This window comes from Salvelinus fontinalis, unplaced genomic scaffold (genome assembly GCF_029448725.1).
Source record: "Salvelinus fontinalis isolate EN_2023a unplaced genomic scaffold, ASM2944872v1 scaffold_0021, whole genome shotgun sequence".
In the NCBI taxonomy this organism is placed as follows: Eukaryota; Metazoa; Chordata; class Actinopteri; order Salmoniformes; family Salmonidae; genus Salvelinus; species Salvelinus fontinalis.
In genome coordinates, this window is record NW_026600230.1 from 873,503 (window position 1) to 897,847 (window position 24,345).

Below are 24,345 nucleotides of genomic sequence, written 5' to 3' on the forward strand. Positions count from 1 at the left end.
AGTCACTACTATAGGTCCTAGTTATACTATAGGTCCTAGTTATAGTCACTACTATAGGTCCTAGTTATAGTCACTACTATAGGTCCTAGTTATAGTCACTACTATAGGTCCTAGTTATAGTGTAGGTCCTAGTTATAGTCACTACTTTTGGTCCTGTTATAGTCACTACTATAGGTCCTAGTTATAGTGTAGGTCCTAGTTATAGTCACTACTATAGGTCCTAGTTATAGACACTACTATAGGTCCTAGTTATAGTCACTACTATAGGTCCTAGTTATAGTCACTACTATAGGTCCTAGTTATAGTCACTACTATAGGTCCTAGTTATAGTCACTACTATAGGTCCTAGTTATAGTCACTACTATAGGTCCTAGTTATAGTCACTACTATAGGTCCTAGTTATAGTACAGGTCCTAGTTATAGTCACTACTATAGGTCCTAGTTATAGTCACTACTATAGGTCCTAGTTATACTATAGGTCCTAGTTATAGTCACTACTATAGGTCCTAGTTATAGTCACTACCATAGGTCCTAGTTATAATGTAGGTCCTAGTTATAGTCACTACTATAGGTCCTAGTTATAGTCACTACTATAGGTCCTAGTTATAGTCACTACTATAGGTCCTAGTTATAGTCACTACTATAGGTCCTAGTTATACTATAGGTCCTAGTTATAGTCACTACTATAGGTCCTAGTTATAGTCACTACTATAGGTCCTAGTTATAGTACAGGTCCTAGTTATAGTCACTACTATAGGTCCTAGTTATAGTGTAGGTCCTAGTTATAGTATAGGTCCTGTTATAGTCACTACTATAGGTCCTAGTTATAGTCACTACTATAGGTCCTAGTTATAGTACAGGTCCTAGTTATAGTCACTACTATAGGTCCTAGTTATAGTCACTACTATAGATCCTAGTTATAGTCACTACTACAGGTCCTAGTTATAGTGTAGGTCCTAGTTATAGTGTAGGTCCTAGTTATAGTCACTACTATAGGTCCTAGTTGTAGTCACTACTATAGGTCCTAGTTATAGTCACTACTATAGGTCCTAGTTATAGTCACTACTATAGGTCCTAGTTATAGTGTAGGTCCTAGTTATAGTCACTACTATAGGTCCTAGTTATAGTCACTACCATAGGTCCTAGTTATAGTGTAGGTCCTAGTTATAGTCACCACTACAGGTCCTAGTTATAGTCACTACTACAGGTCCTAGTTATAGTCACTACTATAGGTCCTAGTTATAGTCACTACTATATGTCCTAGTTATAGTCACTACTACAGGTCCTAGTTATAGTCACTACTATAGGTCCTAGTTATAGTCACTACTACAGGTCCTAGTTATAGTCACTACTATAGGTCCTAGTTATAGTGTAGGTCCTAGTTATAGTCACTACTATAGTTCCTAGTTATAGTCACTACTATAGGTCCTAGTTATAGTCACTACCATAGGTCCTAGTTATAGTGTAGGTCCTAGTTATAGTCACTACTATAGGTCCTAGTTATAGTCACTACTATAGGTCCTAGTTATAGTACAGGTCCTAGTTATAGTCACTACTATAGGTCCTAGTTATAGTCACTACTATAGATCCTAGTTATAGTCACTACTACAGGTCCTAGTTATAGTGTAGGTCCTAGTTATAGTGTAGGTCCTAGTTATAGTCACTACTATAGGTCCTAGTTGTAGTCACTACTATAGGTCCTAGTTATAGTCACTACTATAGGTCCTAGTTATAGTCACTACTATAGGTCCTAGTTATAGTGTAGGTCCTAGTTATAGTATAGGTCCTGTTATAGTCACTACTATAGGTCCTAGTTATACTATAGGTCCTAGTTATAGTCATTACTATTGGTCCTAGTTATAGTCACTACTATAGGTCCTAGTTATAGTCACTACTATAGGTCCTAGTTATAGTCACTACTATAGGTCCTAGTTATAGTCACTACTATAGGTCCTAGTTATAGTATAGGTCCTAGTTATAGTCACTACTACAGGTCCTAGTTATAGTGTAGGTCCTAGTTATAGTCACTACTATAGGTCCTAGTTATAATGTAGGTCCTAGTTATAGTCACTACTATAGGTCCTAGTTATAGTCACTACTACAGGTCCTAGTTATAGTCACTACTATAGGTCCTAGTTATAGTCACTACTTTTGGTCCTGTTATAGTCACTACTATAGGTCCTAGTTATAATGTAGGTCCTAGTTATAGTCACTACTATAGGTCCTAGTTATAGTCACTACTACAGGTCCTAGTTATAGTCACTACTATAGATCCTAGTTATAGTCACTACTATAGGTCCTAGTTATAGTCACTACTATAGGTCCTAGTTATAGTGTAGGTCCTAGTTATAGTCACTACCATAGGTCCTAGTTATAGTCACTACTATAGGTCCTAGTTATAGTGTAGGTCCTAGTTATAGTCACTACTATAGGTCCTAGTTATAGTGTAGGTCCTAGTTATAGTCACTACCATAGGTCCTAGTTATAGTCACTACTATAGGTCCTAGTTATAGTCACTACTATAGGTCCTAGTTATAGTCACTACTACAGGTCCTAGTTATACTATAGGTCCTAGTTATAGTCACTACTATAGGTCCTAGTTATAGTCACTACTATAGGTCCTAGTTATAGTCAATACTACAGGTCCTAGTTATAGTCACTACTACAGGTCCTAGTTATAGTGTAGGTCCTAGTTATAGTCACTACTATAGGTCCTAGTTATAGTCACTACTACAGGTCCTAGTTATAGTCACTACTACAGGTCCTAGTTATAGTCACTACTACAGGTCCTAGTTATAGTCACTACTATAGGTCCTAGTTATAGTGTAGGTCCTAGTTATAGTCACTACTATAGGTCCTAGTTATAGTGTAGGTCCTAGTTATAGTCACTACTATAGGTCCTAGTTATAGTGTAGGTCCTAGTTATAGTGTAGGTCCTAGTTATAGTCACTACTATAGGTCCTAGTTATAGTGTAGGTCCTAGTTATAGTCACTACTATAGGTCCTAGTTATAGTCACTACTACAGGTCCTAGTTATAGTCACTACTATAGGTCCTAGTTATAGTGTAGGTCCTAGTTATAGTCACTACTATAGGTCCTAGTTATAGTCACTACTTTTGGTCCTGTTATAGTGTAGGTCCTAGTTATAGTCACTACTATAGGTCCTAGTTATAGTGTAGGTCCTAGTTATAGTCACTACTATAGGTCCTAGTTATAGTCACTACTATAGGTCCTAGTTATAGTGTAGGTCCTAGTTATAGTCACTACTATAGGTCCTAGTTATAGTCACTACTATAGGTCCTAGTTATACTATAGGTCCTAGCTATAGTCACTACTATAGGTCCTAGTTATAGTCACTACTATAGGTCCTAGTTATAGTCACTACTATAGGTCCTAGTTATAGTGTAGGTCCTAGTTATAGTCACTACTATAGGTCCTAGTTATAGTCACTACTTTTGGTCCTGTTATAGTCACTACTATAGGTCCTAGTTATAGTGTAGGTCCTAGTTATAGTCACTACTATAGGTCCTAGTTATAGTCACTACTACAGGTCCTAGTTATAGTCACTACTACAGGTCCTAGTTATAGTCACTACTACAGGTCCTAGTTATAGTCACTACTATAGGTCCTAGTTATAGTCACTACTATAGGTCCTAGTTATAGTGTAGGTCCTAGTTATAGTCACTACTATAGGTCCTAGTTATAGTGTAGGTCCTAGTTATAGTCACTACTATAGGTCCTAGTTATAGTGTAGGTCCTAGTTATAGTCACTACTATAGGTCCTAGTTATAGTCACTACTATAGGTCCTAGTTATAGTCACTACTATAGGTCCTAGTTATAGTGTAGGTCCTAGTTATAGTCACTACTACAGGTCCTAGTTATAGTGTAGGTCCTAGTTATAGTCACTACTATAGGTCCTAGTTATAGTCACTACTATAGGTCCTAGTTATAGTTATAGTACAGGTCCTAGTTATAGTCACTACTATAGGTCCTAGTTATAGTCACTACTATAGGTCCTAGTTATACTATAGGTCCTAGTTATAGTCACTACTATAGGTCCTAGTTATAGTCACTACTATAGATCCTAGTTATAGTCACTACTATAGATCCTAGTTATAGTCACTACTACAGGTCCTAGTTATAGTCACTACTTTTGGTCCTGTTATAGTCACTACTATAGGTCCTAGTTATACTATAGGTCCTAGTTATAGTCACTACTATAGGTCCTAGTTATAGTCACTACTATAGGTCCTAGTTATAGTCACTACTATAGGTCCTAGTTATAGTCACTACTACAGGTCCTAGTTATAGTCACTACTACAGGTCCTAGTTATAGTCACTACTACAGGTCCTGTTATAGTCACTACTATAGGTCCTAGTTATAGTCACTACTATAGGTCCTAGTTATAGTCACTACTATAGGTCCTAGTTATACTATAGGTCCTAGTTATAGTCACTACTATAGGTCCTAGTTATAGTCACTACTATAGATCCTAGTTATAGTCACTACTATAGATCCTAGTTATAGTCACTACTACAGGTCCTAGTTATAGTCACTACTATAGGTCCTAGTTATAGTCACTACTTTTGGTCCTGTTATAGTCACTACTATAGGTCCTAGTTATACTATAGGTCCTAGTTATAGTCACTACTATAGGTCCTAGTTATAGTCACTACTATAGGTCCTAGTTATAGTCACTACTATAGGTCCTAGTTATAGTCACTACTACAGGTCCTAGTTATAGTCACTACTACAGGTCCTGTTATAGTCACTACTATAGGTCCTAGTTATAGTGTAGGTCCTAGTTATAGTCACTACTATAGGTCCTAGTTATAGTCAATACTACAGGTCCTAGTTATAGTCACTACTACAGGTCCTAGTTATAGTGTAGGTCCTAGTTATAGTCACTACTATAGGTCCTAGTTATAGTCACTACTACAGGTCCTAGTTATAGTCACTACTACAGGTCCTAGTTATAGTCACCACTACAGGTCCTAGTTATAGTCACTACTATAGGTCCTAGTTATAGTGTAGGTCCTAGTTATAGTCACTACTATAGGTCCTAGTTATAGTGTAGGTCCTAGTTATAGTCACTACTATAGGTCCTAGTTATAGTGTAGGTCCTAGTTATAGTGTAGGTCCTAGTTATAGTCACTACTATAGGTCCTAGTTATAGTGTAGGTCCTAGTTATAGTCACTACTATAGGTCCTAGTTATAGTCACTACTACAGGTCCTAGTTATAGTCACTACTACAGGTCCTAGTTATAGTCACTACTATAGGTCCTAGTTATAGTGTAGGTCCTAGTTATAGTCACTACTATAGGTCCTAGTTATAGTCACTACTTTTGGTCCTGTTATAGTGTAGGTCCTAGTTATAGTCACTACTATAGGTCCTAGTTATAGTGTAGGTCCTAGTTATAGTCACTACTATAGGTCCTAGTTATAGTCACTACTATAGGTCCTAGTTATAGTGTAGGTCCTAGTTATAGTCACTACTATAGGTCCTAGTTATAGTCACTACTATAGGTCCTAGTTATACTATAGGTCCTAGTTATAGTCACTACTATAGGTCCTAGTTATAGTCACTACTATAGGTCCTAGTTATAGTCACTACTATAGGTCCTAGTTATAGTGTAGGTCCTAGTTATAGTCACTACTTTTGGTCCTGTTATAGTCACTACTATAGGTCCTAGTTATAGTGTAGGTCCTAGTTATAGTCACTACTATAGGTCCTAGTTATAGACACTACTATAGGTCCTAGTTATAGTCACTACTATAGGTCCTAGTTATAGTCACTACTATAGGTCCTAGTTATAGTCACTACTATAGGTCCTAGTTATAGTCACTACTATAGGTCCTAGTTATAGTCACTACTATAGGTCCTAGTTATAGTCACTACTATAGGTCCTAGTTATAGTACAGGTCCTAGTTATAGTCACTACTATAGGTCCTAGTTATAGTCACTACTATAGGTCCTAGTTATACTATAGGTCCTAGTTATAGTCACTACTATAGGTCCTAGTTATAGTCACTACCATAGGTCCTAGTTATAATGTAGGTCCTAGTTATAGTCACTACTATAGGTCCTAGTTATAGTCACTACCATAGGTCCTAGTTATAGTCACTACTATAGGTCCTAGTTATAGTCACTACTATAGGTCCTAGTTATACTATAGGTCCTAGTTATAGTCACTACTATAGGTCCTAGTTATAGTCACTACTATAGGTCCTAGTTATAGTACAGGTCCTAGTTATAGTCACTACTATAGGTCCTAGTTATAGTGTAGGTCCTAGTTATAGTATAGGTCCTGTTATAGTCACTACTATAGGTCCTAGTTATAGTCACTACTATAGGTCCTAGTTATAGTACAGGTCCTAGTTATAGTCACTACTATAGGTCCTAGTTATAGTCACTACTATAGATCCTAGTTATAGTCACTACTACAGGTCCTAGTTATAGTGTAGGTCCTAGTTATAGTGTAGGTCCTAGTTATAGTCACTACTATAGGTCCTAGTTGTAGTCACTACTATAGGTCCTAGTTATAGTCACTACTATAGGTCCTAGTTATAGTCACTACTATAGGTCCTAGTTATAGTGTAGGTCCTAGTTATAGTCACTACTATAGGTCCTAGTTATAGTCACTACCATAGGTCCTAGTTATAGTGTAGGTCCTAGTTATAGTCACCACTACAGGTCCTAGTTATAGTCACTACTACAGGTCCTAGTTATAGTCACTACTATAGGTCCTAGTTATAGTCACTACTATATGTCCTAGTTATAGTCACTACTACAGGTCCTAGTTATAGTCACTACTATAGGTCCTAGTTATAGTCACTACTACAGGTCCTAGTTATAGTCACTACTATAGGTCCTAGTTATAGTGTAGGTCCTAGTTATAGTCACTACTATAGTTCCTAGTTATAGTCACTACTATAGGTCCTAGTTATAGTCACTACCATAGGTCCTAGTTATAGTGTAGGTCCTAGTTATAGTCACTACTATAGGTCCTAGTTATAGTCACTACTATAGGTCCTAGTTATAGTACAGGTCCTAGTTATAGTCACTACTATAGGTCCTAGTTATAGTCACTACTATAGATCCTAGTTATAGTCACTACTACAGGTCCTAGTTATAGTGTAGGTCCTAGTTATAGTGTAGGTCCTAGTTATAGTCACTACTATAGGTCCTAGTTGTAGTCACTACTATAGGTCCTAGTTATAGTCACTACTATAGGTCCTAGTTATAGTCACTACTATAGGTCCTAGTTATAGTGTAGGTCCTAGTTATAGTATAGGTCCTGTTATAGTCACTACTATAGGTCCTAGTTATACTATAGGTCCTAGTTATAGTCATTACTATTGGTCCTAGTTATAGTCACTACTATAGGTCCTAGTTATAGTCACTACTATAGGTCCTAGTTATAGTCACTACTATAGGTCCTAGTTATAGTCACTACTATAGGTCCTAGTTATAGTATAGGTCCTAGTTATAGTCACTACTACAGGTCCTAGTTATAGTGTAGGTCCTAGTTATAGTCACTACTATAGGTCCTAGTTATAATGTAGGTCCTAGTTATAGTCACTACTATAGGTCCTAGTTATAGTCACTACTACAGGTCCTAGTTATAGTCACTACTATAGGTCCTAGTTATAGTCACTACTTTTGGTCCTGTTATAGTCACTACTATAGGTCCTAGTTATAATGTAGGTCCTAGTTATAGTCACTACTATAGGTCCTAGTTATAGTCACTACTACAGGTCCTAGTTATAGTCACTACTATAGATCCTAGTTATAGTCACTACTATAGGTCCTAGTTATAGTCACTACTATAGGTCCTAGTTATAGTGTAGGTCCTAGTTATAGTCACTACCATAGGTCCTAGTTATAGTCACTACTATAGGTCCTAGTTATAGTGTAGGTCCTAGTTATAGTCACTACCATAGGTCCTAGTTATAGTCACTACTATAGGTCCTAGTTATAGTCACTACTATAGGTCCTAGTTATAGTCACTACTACAGGTCCTAGTTATACTATAGGTCCTAGTTATAGTCACTACTATAGGTCCTAGTTATAGTCACTACTATAGGTCCTAGTTAGTCACTACTACAGGTCCTAGTTATAGTCACTACTATAGGTCCTAGTTATAGTCACTACTATAGTTCCTAGTTATAGTCACTACTATAGGTCCTAGTTATAGTCACTACCATAGGTCCTAGTTATAATGTAGGTCCTAGTTATAGTCACTACTATAGGTCCTAGTTATAGTCACTACTACAGGTCCTAGTTATAGTCACTATTATAGGTCCTAGTTATAGTCACTACTATAGGTCCTAGTTATAGTGTAGGTCCTAGTTATAGTCACTACTATAGTTCCTAGTTATAGTCACTACTACAGGTCCTAGTTATAGTCACTACTATAGGTCCTAGTTATAGTCACTACCATAGGTCCTAGTTATAGTGTAGGTCCTAGTTATAGTCACTACTACAGGTCCTAGTTATAGTCACTACTACAGGTCCTAGTTATAGTATAGGTCCTAGTTATAGTCACTACTTTTGGTCCTGTTATAGTCACTACTATAGGTCCTAGTTATAGTGTAGGTCCTAGTTATAGTCACTAATATAGGTCCTAGTTATAGTCACTACTACAGGTCCTAGTTATAGTATAGGTCCTAGTTATAGTCACTACTATAGGTCCTAGTTATTGTACAGGTCCTAGTTATAGTCACTACTATAGGTCCTAGTTATAGTTATAGTATAGGTCCTAGTTATAGTCACTACTATAGGTCCTAGTTATAGTCACTACTACAGGTCCTAGTTATAGTGTAGGTCCTAGTTATAGTCACTACTATAGGTCCTAGTTATAGTTATAGTATAGGTCCTAGTTATAGTCACTACTATAGTCACTACTATAGGACCTAGTTATAGTTATAGTATAGGTCCTAGTTATAGTCACTACTATAGGTCCTAGTTATAGTGTAGGTCCTAGTTATAGTCACTACTATAGTCACTACTATAGGTCCTAGTTATAGTTATAGTATAGGTCCTAGTTATAGTCACTACTATAGGTCCTAGTTATATATGCTCTTCCGACTGATTCACACAGGACCATAAATGACCTCTGACCTCGTAGCGAGCCCCCAGCTGGGCGTAGTCCTTCAGCTTGTCCTTGTCCAGTCTGGTGGGAACCTCCATGATGGCATGGATCTGCAGCTTGATGATCTTAGCCAGGGAGGTGAACATGCTCTCAGGGATGATCTGTAACACCTAGTGGAGAGGAGAGGAAACACGCTCTCAGGGATGATCTGTAACACCTAGTGGAGAGTAGAGGAAACACGCTCTCAGGGATGATGATCTGTAACACCTAGTGGAGAGTAGAGGAAACATGCTCTCAGGGATGATCTGTAACACCTAGTGGAGAGTAGAGGAAACACGCTCTCAGGGATGATGATCTGTAACACCTAGTGGAGAGTAGAGGAAACACGCTCTCAGGGATGATGATCTGTAACACCTAGTGGAGAGGAGAGGAAACACGCTCTCAGGGATGATGATCTGTAACACCTAGTGGAGAGTAGAGGAAACACGCTCTCAGGGATGATCTGTAACACCTAGTGGAGAGTAGAGGAAACACGCTCTCAGGGATGATCTGTAACACCTAGTGGAGAGTAGAGGGAACACGCTCTCAGGGATGATCTGTAACACCTAGTGGAGAGTAGAGGAAACACGCTCTCAGGGATGATGATCTGTAACACCTAGTGGAGAGTAGAGGAAACACGCTCTCAGGGATGATCTGTAACACCTAGTGGAGAGGAGAGGAAACATGCTCTCAGGGATGATCTGTAACACCTAGTGGAGAGGAGAGGAAACACGCTCTCAGGGATGATCTGTAACACCTAGTGGAGAGTAGAGGAAACACGCTCTCAGGGATGATCTGTAACACCTAGTGGAGAGTAGAGGAAACACGCTCTCAGGGATGATCTGTAACACCTAGTGGAGAGTAGAGGAAACACGCTCTCAGGGATGATGATCTGTAACACCTAGTGGAGAGTAGAGGAAACACGCTCTCAGGGATGATCTGTAACACCTAGTGGAGAGGAGAGGAAACACGCTCTCAGGGATGATCTGTAACACCTAGTGGAGAGTAGAGGAAACACGCTCTCAGGGATGATGATCTGTAACACCTAGTGGAGAGGAGAGGAAACACGCTCTCAGGGATGATGATCTGTAGAGGGTGGGGTTAGGGAGTAGGGGGTCGAAGCAGGGACTGGGGAGTAGGGAGAAGGGGCTGAGGGTAGGGAGGAGGGGCTGAGGGTAGGGAGGAGTGGCTGGGGGTAGGGAGGAGGGGATGGGGGTAGGGAGGAGGGGCTGGGGGTAGGGAGGAGGGGATGGGGGTAGGGAGGAGGGGATGAGGGTAGATTAGAGATTCAGGATTCCTGGTCTCTGGGACCATACCTTTCTGACGTAGGTCACCAGTTCCCCGGAGTAGAACTGAGAAACACTGAGCAGATCTGGACTGTTAGCCTGGTTGATACGCAGCAGAGGCAGGTCCAACGCAGACGCCAACTGGTAACAAGGATCAATAACAACACGCGTTACAGAATGCATGTTTTCAAACAGGAAATACCTTTTTTCTTGTTTAGAGGATTTATCTGTGTACTCTACTAAATGAACTGTTTGTCTGAGTAGTGAATGGTTGACCTTTAGGAAGGTTGCTCGTAGCTTGGTCACCATAGATGGGTTCACTCTGATACTCTCCTGCATGATGGACGTGAAGCTGGGAAAACAACCAGAGAAAAACATTCAAATGGCAAATTTATATATTATCTTATTTGACCAGGTTAGTCTCGCCGGGTTCTTATTTGACCAGGTTAGTCTCGCCGGGTTCTTATTTGACCAGGTTAGTCTCGCCGGGTTCTTATTTGACCAGGTTAGTCTCACCGGGTTCTTATTTGACCAGGTTAGTCTCACCGGGATCTTATTTGACCAGGTTAGTCTCACTGACCAGGTTAGTCTCACTGAGATCTTATTTGACCAGGTTAGTCTCACCGGGTTCTTATTTGACCAGGTTAGTCTCACCTGGTTCTTATTTGACCAGGTTAGTCTCACTGAGATCTTATTTGACCAGGTTAGTCTCACCGGGTTCTTATTTGACCAGGTTAGTCTCACTGAGATCATATTTGACCAGGTTAGTCTCACCGGGTTCTTATTTGACCAGGTTAGTCTCACCGACCAGGTTAGTCTCACCGGGTTCTTATTTGACCAGGTTAGTCTCACCGACCAGGTTAGTCTCACCGGGTTCTTATTTGACCAGGTTAGTCTCACTGAGATCATATTTGACCAGGTTAGTCTCACTGACCAGGTTAGTCTCACCGGGTTCTTATTTGACCAGGTTAGTCTCACCGGGTTCTTATGAGTAGGTTAGTCTCACCTGGTTCTTATTTGACCAGGTTGGTCTCACTGAGATCGTATTTGACCAGGTTAGTCTCACTGAGATCGTATTTGACCAGGTTAGTCTCGCCGGGTTCTTATTTGACCAGGTTAGTCTCGCCGGGTTCTTATTTGACCAGGTTAGTCTCACCGGGTTCTTATTTGACCAGGTTAGTCTCACAGGGTTCTTATTTGACCAGGTTAGTCTCACCGGGTTCTTATTTGACCAGGTTAGTCTCACCTGGTTCTTATTTGACCAGGTTGGTCTCACCGGGTTCTTATTTGACCAGGTTAGTCTACCGGGTTCTTATTTGACCAGGTTAGTCTCACCTGGTTCTTATTTGACCAGGTTGGTCTCACCGGGTTCTTATTTGACCAGGTTAGTCTCACCGGGTTCTTATTTGACCAGGTTAGTCTCACTGACCGGGTTAGTCTCACTGAGATCTTATTTGACCAGGTTAGTCTCACCGGGTTCTTGTTTGACCAGGTTAGTCTCACCTGGTTCTTATTTGACCAGGTTAGTCTCACCTGGTTCTTATTTGACCAGGTTAGTCTCACCGAGATCTTATTTGACCAGGTTAGTCTCACCGGGTTCTTATTTGACCAGGTTAGTCTCACTGAGATCATATTTGACCAGGTTAGTCTCACTGAGATCTTATTTGACCAGGTTAGTCTCACTGAGATCTTATTTGACCAGGTTAGTCTCACCGGGTTCTTATTTGACCAGGTTAGTCTCACTGAGATCATATTTGACCAGGTTAGTCTCACTGAGATCTTATTTGACCAGGTTAGTCTCACCGGGTTCTTATTTGACCAGGTTAGTCTCACCGACCAGGTTAGTCTCACTGGGTTCTTATTTGACCAGGTTAGTCTCACCGACCAGGTTAGTCTCACCGGGTTCTTATTTGACCAGGTTAGTCTCACCTGGTTCTTATGAGTAGGTTAGTCTCACCGGGTTCTTATTTGACCAGGTTAGTCTCACTGAGATCTTATTTGACCAGGTTAGTCTCACTGGGTTCTTATTAGCAAGAGAGAGATCTGACTATGTCATCATGAAACTGGTAATGTGTAGTTGGTCAGTGTGTACCTGTCTATGATCTGCCATGTGTAGGACAGGTCTCCTACTATCTACATGGTGATCAGGACCATTCATAACCCATACATAACCCATACATAACCCATACATAAGACATTCATAAGACATTTATAACCCCTACCTGTCTATGATCTACCATGCATAGGACAGGTCTCCTACTATCTGCATGGTGATCAGGACCATTCATAACCCATTCATAACCCATTCATAAGACATTTATAACCCCTACCTGTCTATGATCTGCCATGCATAGGACAGGTCTCCTACTATCTGCATGGTGATCAGGACCATTCATAACCCATACATAACCCATACATAAGACATTCATAAGACATTTATAACCCCTACCTGTCTATGATCTGCCATGCATAGGACAGGTCTCCTACTATCTACATGGTGATCAGGACCATTCATAACCCATACATAACCCATACATAACCCATTCATAAGACATTTATAACCCCTACCTGTCTATGATCTGCCATGCGTAGGACAGGTCTCCTACTATCTACATGGTGATCAGGACCATTCATAACCCATACATAACCCATTCATAAGACATGTATAACCCCTACCTGTCTATGATCTGCCATGTGTAGGACAGGTCTCCTACTATCTACATGGTGATCAGGACCATTCATAACCCATTCATAAGACATTTATAACCCCTACCTGTCTATGACCTGCCATGCAAACGACATGTCTCCTACTATCTGCATGGTGATCAGGACCATTCATAACCCATACATAACCCATACATAACCCATTCATAAGACATTTATAACCCCTACCTGTCTATGATCTGCCATGCGTAGGACAGGTCTCCTACTATCTACATGGTGATCAGGACCATTCATAACCCATACATAACCCATACATCAGACATTTATAACCCCTACCTGTCTATGATCTGCCATGCATAGGACAGGTCTCCTACTATCTGCATGGTGATCAGGACCATTCATAATCCATAGATAACCCATTTATAACCCCTACCTGTCTATGATCTGCCATGCGTAGGACAGGTCTCCTACTATCTGCATGGTGATCAGGACCTCCTCCTTGATGTTGATAGTTCTGATCATCTGGTGAAGGAACTTCCTGGTGTCAGCCAGAAACTGACACACCTGCAGGTTGGACTCCAACTGGTGGAACTCCTGAACCTGAGCACAGGTAAGGAGAGGACAGGAAGTCAGGGTTTATAGGTAAGGAGAGGACAGGAAGTCAGGGTTTATAGGTAAGGAGAGGACAGGAAGTCAGGGTTTATAGGTAAGGAGAGGACAGGAAGTCAGGGTTTGTAGGTAAGGAGAGGACAGGAAGTCAGGGTTTATAGGTAAGGAGAGGACAGGAAGTCAGGGTTTATAGGTAAGGAGCGGACAGGAAGTCAGGGTTTATAGGTAAGGAGAGGACAGGAAGTCAGGGTTTATAGGTAAGGAGAGGACAGGAAGTCAGGGTTTATAGGTAAGGAGAGGACAGGAAGTCAGGGTTTATAGGTAAGGAGAGGACAGGAAGTCAGGGTTTATAGGTAAGGAGAGGACAGGAAGTCAGGGTTTATAGGTTAGGAGAGGACAGGAAGTCAGGGTTTATAGGTTAGGAGAGGACAGGAAGTCAGGGTTTATAGGTAAGGAGAGGACAGGAAGTCAGGGTTTATAGGTAAGGAGAGGACAGGAAGTCAGGGTTTATAGGTAAGGGGGGGACAGGAAGTCAGGGTTTGTCGGTAAGGAGAGGACAGGAAGTTAGGGTTTGTAGGTAAGGAGAGGTCAGGAAGTCAGGGTTTATAGGTAAGGAGAGGACAGGAAGTCAGGGTTTATAGGTAAGGAGAGGACAGGAAGTCAGGGTTTATAGGCAAGGAGAGGACAGGAAGTCAGGGTTTATAGGCAAGGAGAGGACAGGAAGTCAGGGTTTATAGGTAAGGAGAGGACAGGAAGTCAGGGTTTATAGGCAAGGAGCGGACAGGAAGTCAGGGTTTATAGGTAAGGAGAGGACAGGAAGTCAGGGTTTATAGGTAAGGAGAGGACAGGAAGTCAGGGTTTATAGGTAAGGAGAGGACAGGAAGTCAGGGTTTATAGGTAAGGAGAGGACAGGAAGTCAGGGTTTATAGGTTAGGAGAGGACAGGAAGTCAGGGTTTATAGGTAAGGAGAGGACAGGAAGTCAGGGTTTGTAGGTAAGGAGAGGACAGGAAGTCAGGGTTTGTAGGTAAGGAGAGGTCAGGAAGTCAGGGTTTATAGGTAAGGAGAGTACAGGAAGTCAGGCTATATAGGTAAGGAGAGGAAGTCAGGCTATATAGGTAAGGAGAGGAAGTCAGGCTATATAGGTAAGGAGAGGACAGGAAGTCAGGGTTTATAGGTAAGGAGAGGACAGGAAGTCAGGGTTTATTGGTAAGGAGAGGACAGGAAGTCAGGGTTTATAGGTAAGGAGAGTACAGGAAGTCAGGCTATATAGGTAAGGAGAGGAAGTCAGGCTATATAGGTAAGGAGAGGACAGGAAGTCAGGGTTTATAGGTAAGGAGAGGACAGGAAGTCAGGGTTTATTGGTAAGGAGAGGACAGGAAGTCAGGGTTTATAGGTAAGGAGAGTACAGGAAGTCAGGCTATATAGGTAAGGAGAGGAAGTCAGGGTTTATAGGTAAGGAGAGGACAGGAAGTCAGGGTTTATAGGTAAGGAGAGGACAGGAAGTCAGGGTTTATATAGTCTCCTGTTTCCACACTTCCAAGTCTCTTATCCACCTGGCTGTTAGAATGAACATAAGAAAAGTTTAGCTTTTCACTAAAACGTTGCAACATATTTTTGGACAAAGCAACATCATGTAATCACTGTGTAATGCAATGATCATGTAACGGTCACTAAGAGTGTTACCATGTAATCACCATGTAATATAATGATCATATATCGTCACTAAGAGTGTTACCATGTAATATAATGATCATGTAACGGTCACTAAGAGTGTTACCATGTAATCACAGTGTAATGCAATGATCACGTAACGTCACTAAGAGTGTTTCCATGTAATATAATGATCATGTAACGGTCACCAAGAGTGTTACCATGTAATCACTGTGTAATATAATGATCACGTAACGGTCACTAAGAGTGTTACCATGTAATATAATGATCACGTAACGGTCACTAAGAGTGTTACCATGTAATATAATGATCATGTAACGGTCACTAAGAGTGTTACCATGTAATATAATGATCATGTAAAGGTCACTAAGAGTGTTACCATGTAATATAATGATCATGTAACGGTCACTAAGAGTGTTACCATGTAATATAATGATCATGTAAAGGTCACTAAGAGTGTTACCATGTAATATAATGATCATGTAACGGTAACTAAGAGCGTTACCATGTAATATAATGATCATGTAACGGTAACTAAGAGCGTTACCATGTAATATAATGATCATGTAAAGGTCACTAAGAGTGTTACCATGTAATATAATGATCATGTAACGTAACTAAGAGTGTTACCATGTAATATAATGATAATATAATGGTCACCAAGAGTGTTACCATGGCATATAATGATAATGTAACGGCCACTAAGTGTGTTACCATGTAATATAATGATAATATAATGGTCACTAAGAGTGTTGCCATGTAATATAATGATCATGTAACGGTCACTAAGAGTGTTACCATGTAATCACCGTGTAATATAATGATCATGTAGCGGTCACTAAGAGTGTTACCATGTAATGATCACTAAGAGTGTTACCATGTAACGGTCACTAAGAGTGTTACCATGTAACGGTCACTAAGAGTGTTACCATGTAACGGTCACCAAGAGTGTTACCATGTAACGGTCACTAAGTGTGTTACCATGTAATATAATGATAATATAATGGTCACTAAGAGTGTTACCATGTCATATAATGATCGCGTAACGATCACTAAGAGTATTACCATGTAATATAATGATCATGTAACGGTCACTAAGAGTGTTACCATGTAACGGTCACTAAGTGTGTTACCATGTAATATAATGATAATATAATGGTCACTAAGAGTGTTACCATGTCATATAATGATCGCGTAACGATCACTAAGAGTATTACCATGTAATATAATGATAATATAATGGTCACTAAGAGTGTTGCCATGTGTTTTAATGATAATTTAACGTCACTAAGAGTGTTACCATGTAACGGTCACTAAGAGTGTTACCATGTAACGTCACTAAGAGTGTTACCATGTAACGGTCACTAAGTGTGTAACCATGTAATATAATGATCACTAAGAGTGTTACCATGTAACGGTCACTAAGAATGTTACCATGTAATCACCATGTAATATAATGATCATGTAACGGTCACTAAGAGTATTACCATGTAATCACCGTGTAATATAATGATCATGTAACGGTCACTAAGAGTGTTACCATGTAACGGTCACTAAGTGTGTAACCATGTAATATAATGATCACTAAGAGTGTTACCATGTAACGGTCACCAAGAGTGTTATCATGTAACGGTCACTAAGAGTGTTATCATGTAACGGTCACTAAGAGTGTTACCATGTAACGGTCACTAAGTGTGTAGCCCAGAGATAAAATAACTACAGTGCATGTACTCTTGTTCACTTTCTAGTCGTGGTTGTTTGTGTTGAATTTCCGAGCCTCACCTCTACGAGGGCCTGTATCAGCTGGACGGTCTTCCTGCCTGCAGCGGTGGAGTCCTCGTAGTTCAGAGACTCTATCTGCTTAGAGATCTCCCTGAACCATGCCTGCAGGTTCTCTGTCCAACACAACAACAACCGTGTCAACAACAACACATCAACATCTAACACGTTTAGAATGGGAGGAAGGATGGCATAGTGAGATCAGCTTTCACTATTGCAACAGGAATAGGTACGGTACAGTGAGCCTGCAACAGGAATAGGTATGGTACAGTGGGCCTGCAACAGGAATAAGTATGGTACAGTGGGCCTGCAACAGGAATAGGTATGGTACAGTGAGCCTGCAATAGGAATAGGTATGGTACAGTGGGCCTACAACAGGAATAAGTATGGTACAGTGAGCCTGCAACAGGAATAAGTATGGTACAGTGAGCCTGCAACAGGAATAAGTATGGTACAGCGAGCCAGCAACAGGAATAAGTATGGTACAGTGAGCCCGCAACAGGAATAAGTATGGTACAGTGAGCCCGCAACAGGAATAAGTATGGTACAGTGAGCCCGCAACAGGAATAAGTATGGTACAGTGAGCCCGCAACAGGAATAAGTATGGTACAGTGAGCCCGCAACAGGAATAAGCATGGTACAGTGAGCCTGCAACAGGAATAAGTATGGTACAGTGAGCCTGCAACAGGAATAAGTATGGTACAGTGAGCCTGCAACAGGAATAGGTATTATACAGTGAGCCTGCAACAGGAATAAGTATGGTACAGTGGGCCTGCAACAGGAATAGGTACGGTACAGTGAGCCTGCAACAGGAATAGGTACGGTACAGTGAGCCTGCAACAGGAATAGGTACGGTACAGTGAGCCTGCAACAGGAATAAGTACGGTACAGTGAGCCTGCAACAGGAATAAGTATGGTACAGTGAGCCCGCAACAGGAATAAGTATGGTACAGTGGGCCTGCAACAGGAATAAGTACAGTACAGTGGGCCTGCAACAGGAATAAGTATGGTACAGTGGGCCTGCAACAGGAATAAGTACGGTACAGTGAGCCTGCAACAGGAATAAGTATGGTACAGTGAGCCTGCAACAGGAATAAGTATTATACAGTGAGCCTGCAACAGGAATAAGTATTATACAGTGAGCCAGCAACAGGAATAAGTATTATACAGTGGGCCTGCAACAGGAATAAGTATTATACAGTGAGCCCGCAATAGGAATAGGTATGGTACAGTGAGCCCGCAACAGGAATAAGTATGGTACAGTGAGCCCGCAACAGGAATAAGTATGGTACAGTGAGCCTTCAACAGGAATAGGTACGGTACAGTGAGCCTTCAACAGGAATAGGTACGGTACAGTGAGCCTGCAACAGGAATAAGTATGGTACAGTGAGCCTGCAACAGGAATAGGTATGGTACAGTGAGCCTTCAACAGGAATAAGTACGGTACAGTGGGCCACAAGCTTTTAAGAGAATGTACACTGATTACACAAATATGAGGAACACCTTCCTAATATTGAGTTGCCCCCCCTCCCCTTTAACCATCGAGGCATGGACTCTACAAGGTATCAAAGGCGTTCAAATGGGATGTTGGACCATGTTGACTCCAATGCTTCCCACAGATTGGGTGATGGACCAGTCTTGATACACACAGGAAACTGTTGAGTGTGAAAAACCCAGCAGCGTTGCAGTTCTTGACACAAACAGGTGTGTCTGGCACCTACTACCATACCCCGTTCAAAGGCCCTTAAATCTTTTGTCTTGCCCCATTCACCCTCTGAATGGCATACGTACACAATCCATGTCTCAATTGTCTCAAGGCTTAAAAATCCTTCTGTAACCCGTCTCCTCCCCTTCATCTACACTGATTGAAGTGGATTTAACAAGTGACATCAATAAGTGATCATAGCTTTCACCTGGATTCACCTGGTCAGTCTATGTCATGGAAAGAGCAGGTGTTCCTAATGTTTTGTCCAGTCAGTGTATACCTCACACATACAAACCGTTTCAGTGATTGACTCCGACTAAAAGGATTTTACAAGCAGTCGCAATAAGAGTACGTAGTCCAGATTGGGAACTACCTGTTGTGGTAATTATGTGTGTGTGTTTTTATGTTGTAGCTAGTTCTGTTATGATCCATCTCACCATTCTTCTCCACTCTGGTTAGAGGCTTGACCCCAGAGAACACCTCAGCCAGCTCCGTCATCCTCTCAGACCCCTCGGTCCTATAGCTCTCCCATTTCAGCTGCTTCTCTGACAGCATCTGCTTGAACATCTGAGAGGGGGGGGGGGGGGAAACAGGGGGGACACAGATGGTGAATTCACCATTTATATTCAGAGACCCGACACGTTTTTTTTTTAAATTGTGTAATTACAACTTGACATCAAATCATATATGATATGGTTAAGACTCACCTCTTTGAGAGTGAACTCAAACTGGGCGGTGTCTAGGAGTAACTGGAAAAGGATCTTGGGGTTGTATTTGGAGTCGTTGATCACCTGATCTTTGATCTGTCGCAGACGCTTGTTGTTGGGATCATAGGCTGCAAGAAGAAAAGACAGCACAGTATCACCTGGCATGATATAGGAGCACCTGGAATGACATAGCCTCACCTGGCATGACATAGCATCACCTGGCATGACATAGCATCACCTGGCATGACATAGCATCACCTGGCATGACATAGCATCACCTGGCATGACATAGCATCACCTGGCATGACATAGCTTCACCTGGCATGACATAGCATCACCTGGCATGACATAGCTTCACCTGGCATGACATAGCGCAGCCCGGCACGATTACACCGGAGGTTCTGTCTGATCTGCATCGTTTTGATACTAGTTCTCATTCCCACTTTAAACAAACTAAATAAAAAGGCTTCATGAACCCTTTATAAGGCCTTTATGGATGCTTCATGAACCCTTTATAAGGCCTTTATGGATGCTTCATGAACCCTTTATGGATGCTTCATGAACCCTTTATGGATGCTTCATAAACCCTTTATGGATGCTTCATAAACCCTTTATAAGGCCTTTATGGATGCTTCATGAACCCTTTATGGATGCTTCATAAACCCTTTATAAGGCCTTTATTGATGCTTCATGAACCCTTTATGGGTGCTTCATGAACCCTTTATAAGGCCTTTATGGATGCTTCATGAACCCTTTATAAGGCCTTTATGGATGCTTCATGAACCCTTTATGGATGCTTCGTGAACCCTTTATGGATGCTTCATGAACCCTTTATGGATGCTTCCTGAACCCTTTATGGCTGCTTCATGAACCCTTCATAAGGCCTTTATTACCGCTTCATAAATCAGTTGTAATCCCATTTCATGCATGGACCTCGACGTCTACAGAAAGCCCTACCTGAGTCTGCAGTGTGGAGCATCAGCCAGCGGATAGAGACGTTACAGTCCCGCAGACAGTTGAGCAGCTTGGGGATGTTATCCAGGACGATCTCCTCCCTCAGGAACCCTTCCTTCAGCAGCTGCTGGATCTGTGGCCTCAGGCCCTCCATACTGACTGAGTAACGACTGGCCTAGAGGACGGTTAACGGATGGTTAGCTATAGGGTGTTATAAATGGTGTTATAACATGGCAGTGGGGGGGTCATAAGCAGTCTCTCCATACTGACTGAGTAACGACTGGCCTAGAGGACGGTTAACGGATGGTTAGCTATAGGGTGTTATAAAAGGTGTTATAACATGGCAGTGGTGGTGGGGGGGGGGGGGGGGGTCATAAGCAGTCCCTCCTAACCTTCCACATTTTCACAACAACTTGTGAAGGATACGACGGGGAGACTCGAGGTCTATAACAAGGCGTGATGGGATAACGAGTGAAAACCATTTCGTGTTAGTAGACGGTTTTGTTGTTGTTCAGTAAGCCTGTTAGTCTCTCTACCTGCTCTCTGATATTGGCTGAGTCCAGGGTGTAGTTCAGGGCGACCTTGGCAGCTTTATACGGTTCCCAAGCCTCTACCAGATTCACCGTGATTCCCATGTAGACACTGATGACCTGCAGCGGGAGACATTGTAAATAATTTAAAACCAGCGTAAATGGCTGGAGGCCGAAGGGAAATATACTGCATCAAGATAAACAAGTACACTAAATGTTTTTTTCCTAGTATTCAGGGAAGTACAGTTTAGATGTGTCTCTCACCCAGTTATCAGGGAAGTACTTGTCCACTATCTCCCTCATCTTGGCCTGTTGAGTCTGAAGTATGGAGGGAATGAAGTAGAGACAGACATACAGCATGGCAGCCTGGTTAGCTAACGCTGTGCTGCGGTGCTCAGGCAGAGGGTACGCAGACACCTGGGAGGGAGACAGAGGACAGCTTTAGAGACAGGACGAAACATGGATCTGAGACTGGTTAGCTAACGCTGTGCTACGATGCTCAGACACCTGGGAGGGAGACAGAGGACAGCTTTAGAGACAGGACGAAACATGGATCTGAGACTGGTTAGCTAACGCTGTGCTACGATGCTCAGACACCTGGGAGGGAGACAGAGGACAGCTTTAGAGACAGGATGAAACATGGATTTGAGAATGAGACAATTACATGATCATAACATACATGTGTAGGGTGCCGTCTTTCGGATGGGACGTTAAACGGGTGTCCTGACTCTCTGAGGTCATTAAAGATCCCATGGCACTTATCGTAAGAGTAGGGGTGTTAACCCCGGTGTCCTGGCTAAATTCCCAATCTGGCCCTCAAACCATCATGGTCACCTAATAATCCCCAGTTTACAATTGGCTCATTCATCCCCCTCCTCTCCCCTGTAACTATTCCCCAGGTCGTTGCTGCAAATGAGAACGTGTTCTCAGTCAACTTACCTGGTAAAATAACGGTAAAAAAAAAAAAATAAATACAAATAGATTGAATAAAACATTCAAAACGATGTAATATCGTAGCATTAGTCAGTGTGTAATAAATGTCATTCAGTTCTAGGATACTAACCACCTAAAGGGAGCCAATGGAGTGTTTACTTTACCAACTCGGAAAACAGAAAACGCGACTAACTCCTTTTAAAAAGGTAAGAAAACAAAACGTTGTTTTTTTTTCAAATCCAGGAAACTATCCCTTGGAGTGTTACCTGGTTATAGATGTCATCAGAGCGCAGCCTCCCGATGACCATGCTGACGAAGGTGGAACTGATTGGCACTCTCTGGAAGTAGCTCTCGGGGTAGTTGACTGGCCGTTTGGCCCCTGATTGGCTGGAGTAGCCTGTACTCCGCAGCAGTTTACAGATGTCATCCAGGTTGGAGTCTGCCGAGGAGCGGGCAGCGCTGCAGAGACAAACGGGACACGGATAGTTAGTAACACGGTCCCATTTAACTGAAAATGTTTTCTTTTCTTTCATTAAAAAAATGAACTTTTTTAGCTCTCTCTTGTACTATGCATCAGATTTCAGCCTGGGAAATGTTTTCAAAACCAAATCAAATGTTATTGGTCACATACACATATTTAGCAGATGGTATTGGTCACATACACATATTTAGCAGATGGTATTGTGTGTGTAGTGAAATGCTTGTGCAAAATTGCTTAGGAGCTAGAAGCAGAGCTTCCATGTCTGTCAGCGCCATCTTACTATCCTAGTATTATAGATAGTATTACAGTATTATAGATAGTATTATAGATAGCATTACAGTATTATAGATAGTATTATAGATAGTATTATAGAAAGTGTTAAAGTATTATAGAAAGTGTTAGGGTATTATAAATAGTATTACAGATGGTATTATAGTATTATAGATAGTATTACAGATAGTATTATAGATAGTATTACAGTCTTATAGATAGTATTACAGTCTTATAGATAGTATTACAGTCTTACAGATAGTATTACAGTCTTACAGATAGTATTACAGTCTTACAGATAGTATTACAGTCTTACAGATAGTATTACAGTCTTACAGATAGTATTACAGTCTTACAGATAGTATTACAGTCTTACAGATAGTATTACAGTCTTACAGATAGTATTACAGTCTTACAGATAGTATTACAGTCTTATAGATAGTATTACAGTCTTACAGATAGTATTACAGTATTACAGATAGTATTACAGTCTTATAGATAGTAGTACAGTCTTATAGATAGTAGTACAGTCTTATAGATAGTAGTACAGTATTACAGATAGTAGTACAGTATTACAGATAGTAGTACAGTATTACAGATAGTAGTACAGTATTACAGATAGTAGTACAGTATTATAGTCTTATAGATAGTATTATAGTCTTATAGATAGTATTACAGTCTTATAGATATTATTACAGTCTTATAGATAGTATTACAGTATTACAGATAGTAGTACAGTATTACAGATAGTAGTACAGTATTATAGTCTTATAGATAGTATTATAGTCTTATAGATAGTATTACAGTCTTATAGATATTATTACAGTCTTATAGATAGTATTACAGTATTACAGATAGTAGTACAGTATTACAGATAGTATTACAGTATTATAGTCATAGTATTACAGTATTACAGATAGTATTACAGTATTACAGATAGTATTACAGTATTATAGATAGTATTACAGTATTATAGATAGTATTACAGTATTACAGTTTTATAGATAGTATTATAGCATTATAGTATTATAGATAGCATTATAGATAGTATTACCGGTAGTATTACAGTATTGTAGATAGTATTACAGTATTACAGATAGTATTACAGTAGTATAGATAGTATTACATTATTATAGATGGTATTACAATATTATAGATACTATTACAGTATTATAGATAGTAATATAGTATTATAGAATTATAGATAGTATTATAGATAGTATTAGTGACAGTATTATAGTATTATAGATAGTATTATAGATAGTATTATAATATTATAGATACTATTACAGTATTATAGATACTATTATAGATAGTATTAGTGACCGTATTATAGACAGTATTACAGTATTATAGGTAGTATTATAGATAGTATTACATTATTATAGATAGTATTAGAGTATTATAGATAGTATTATAGCATTATAGATACTATTAGTGACAGTATTAAACGGTCCCTGACAAAATAACAAAGAAGATTGATTTTTAAAAGGGTTGAAATGTATAAAAGATGTAGAAGCCATTTCAACCCCACCAAAAACAGAGCATCAAAAGTCTCACCTGTATCTGTAGTAGGACACCAGCATCCTCTCTCTGACCTCTCCCTCCATCTTCTGGT

The 24,345-nt window shown here is 40.5% G+C and overlaps 1 protein-coding gene across 1 annotated transcript in view; it reads right to left on the minus strand.

Annotated features, from left to right (window-relative positions):
* Window positions 1-24,339, minus strand: part of LOC129842167 (WASH complex subunit 5-like) — a 62,047-nt gene extending 37,708 nt beyond the window's left edge. Inside the window, exons 1-12 of the mRNA XM_055910592.1 lie at window positions 24,288-24,339; window positions 22,243-22,435; window positions 21,308-21,460; window positions 21,050-21,163; window positions 20,517-20,688; window positions 19,560-19,687; window positions 19,290-19,419; window positions 17,151-17,263; window positions 13,521-13,687; window positions 10,700-10,775; window positions 10,454-10,564; window positions 9,128-9,268 (exon numbers count right to left, since the gene is read on the minus strand). Coding sequence (XP_055766567.1) covers window positions 9,128-9,268; window positions 10,454-10,564; window positions 10,700-10,775; window positions 13,521-13,687; window positions 17,151-17,263; window positions 19,290-19,419; window positions 19,560-19,687; window positions 20,517-20,688; window positions 21,050-21,163; window positions 21,308-21,460; window positions 22,243-22,435; window positions 24,288-24,337 — 1,548 coding nt within the window. The 5' untranslated portion in view covers window positions 24,338-24,339. The remainder of the gene's footprint in view (window positions 1-9,127; window positions 9,269-10,453; window positions 10,565-10,699; window positions 10,776-13,520; window positions 13,688-17,150; window positions 17,264-19,289; window positions 19,420-19,559; window positions 19,688-20,516; window positions 20,689-21,049; window positions 21,164-21,307; window positions 21,461-22,242; window positions 22,436-24,287) is intronic.
* Between the last annotated feature and the right edge of the window lie 6 nt (window positions 24,340-24,345).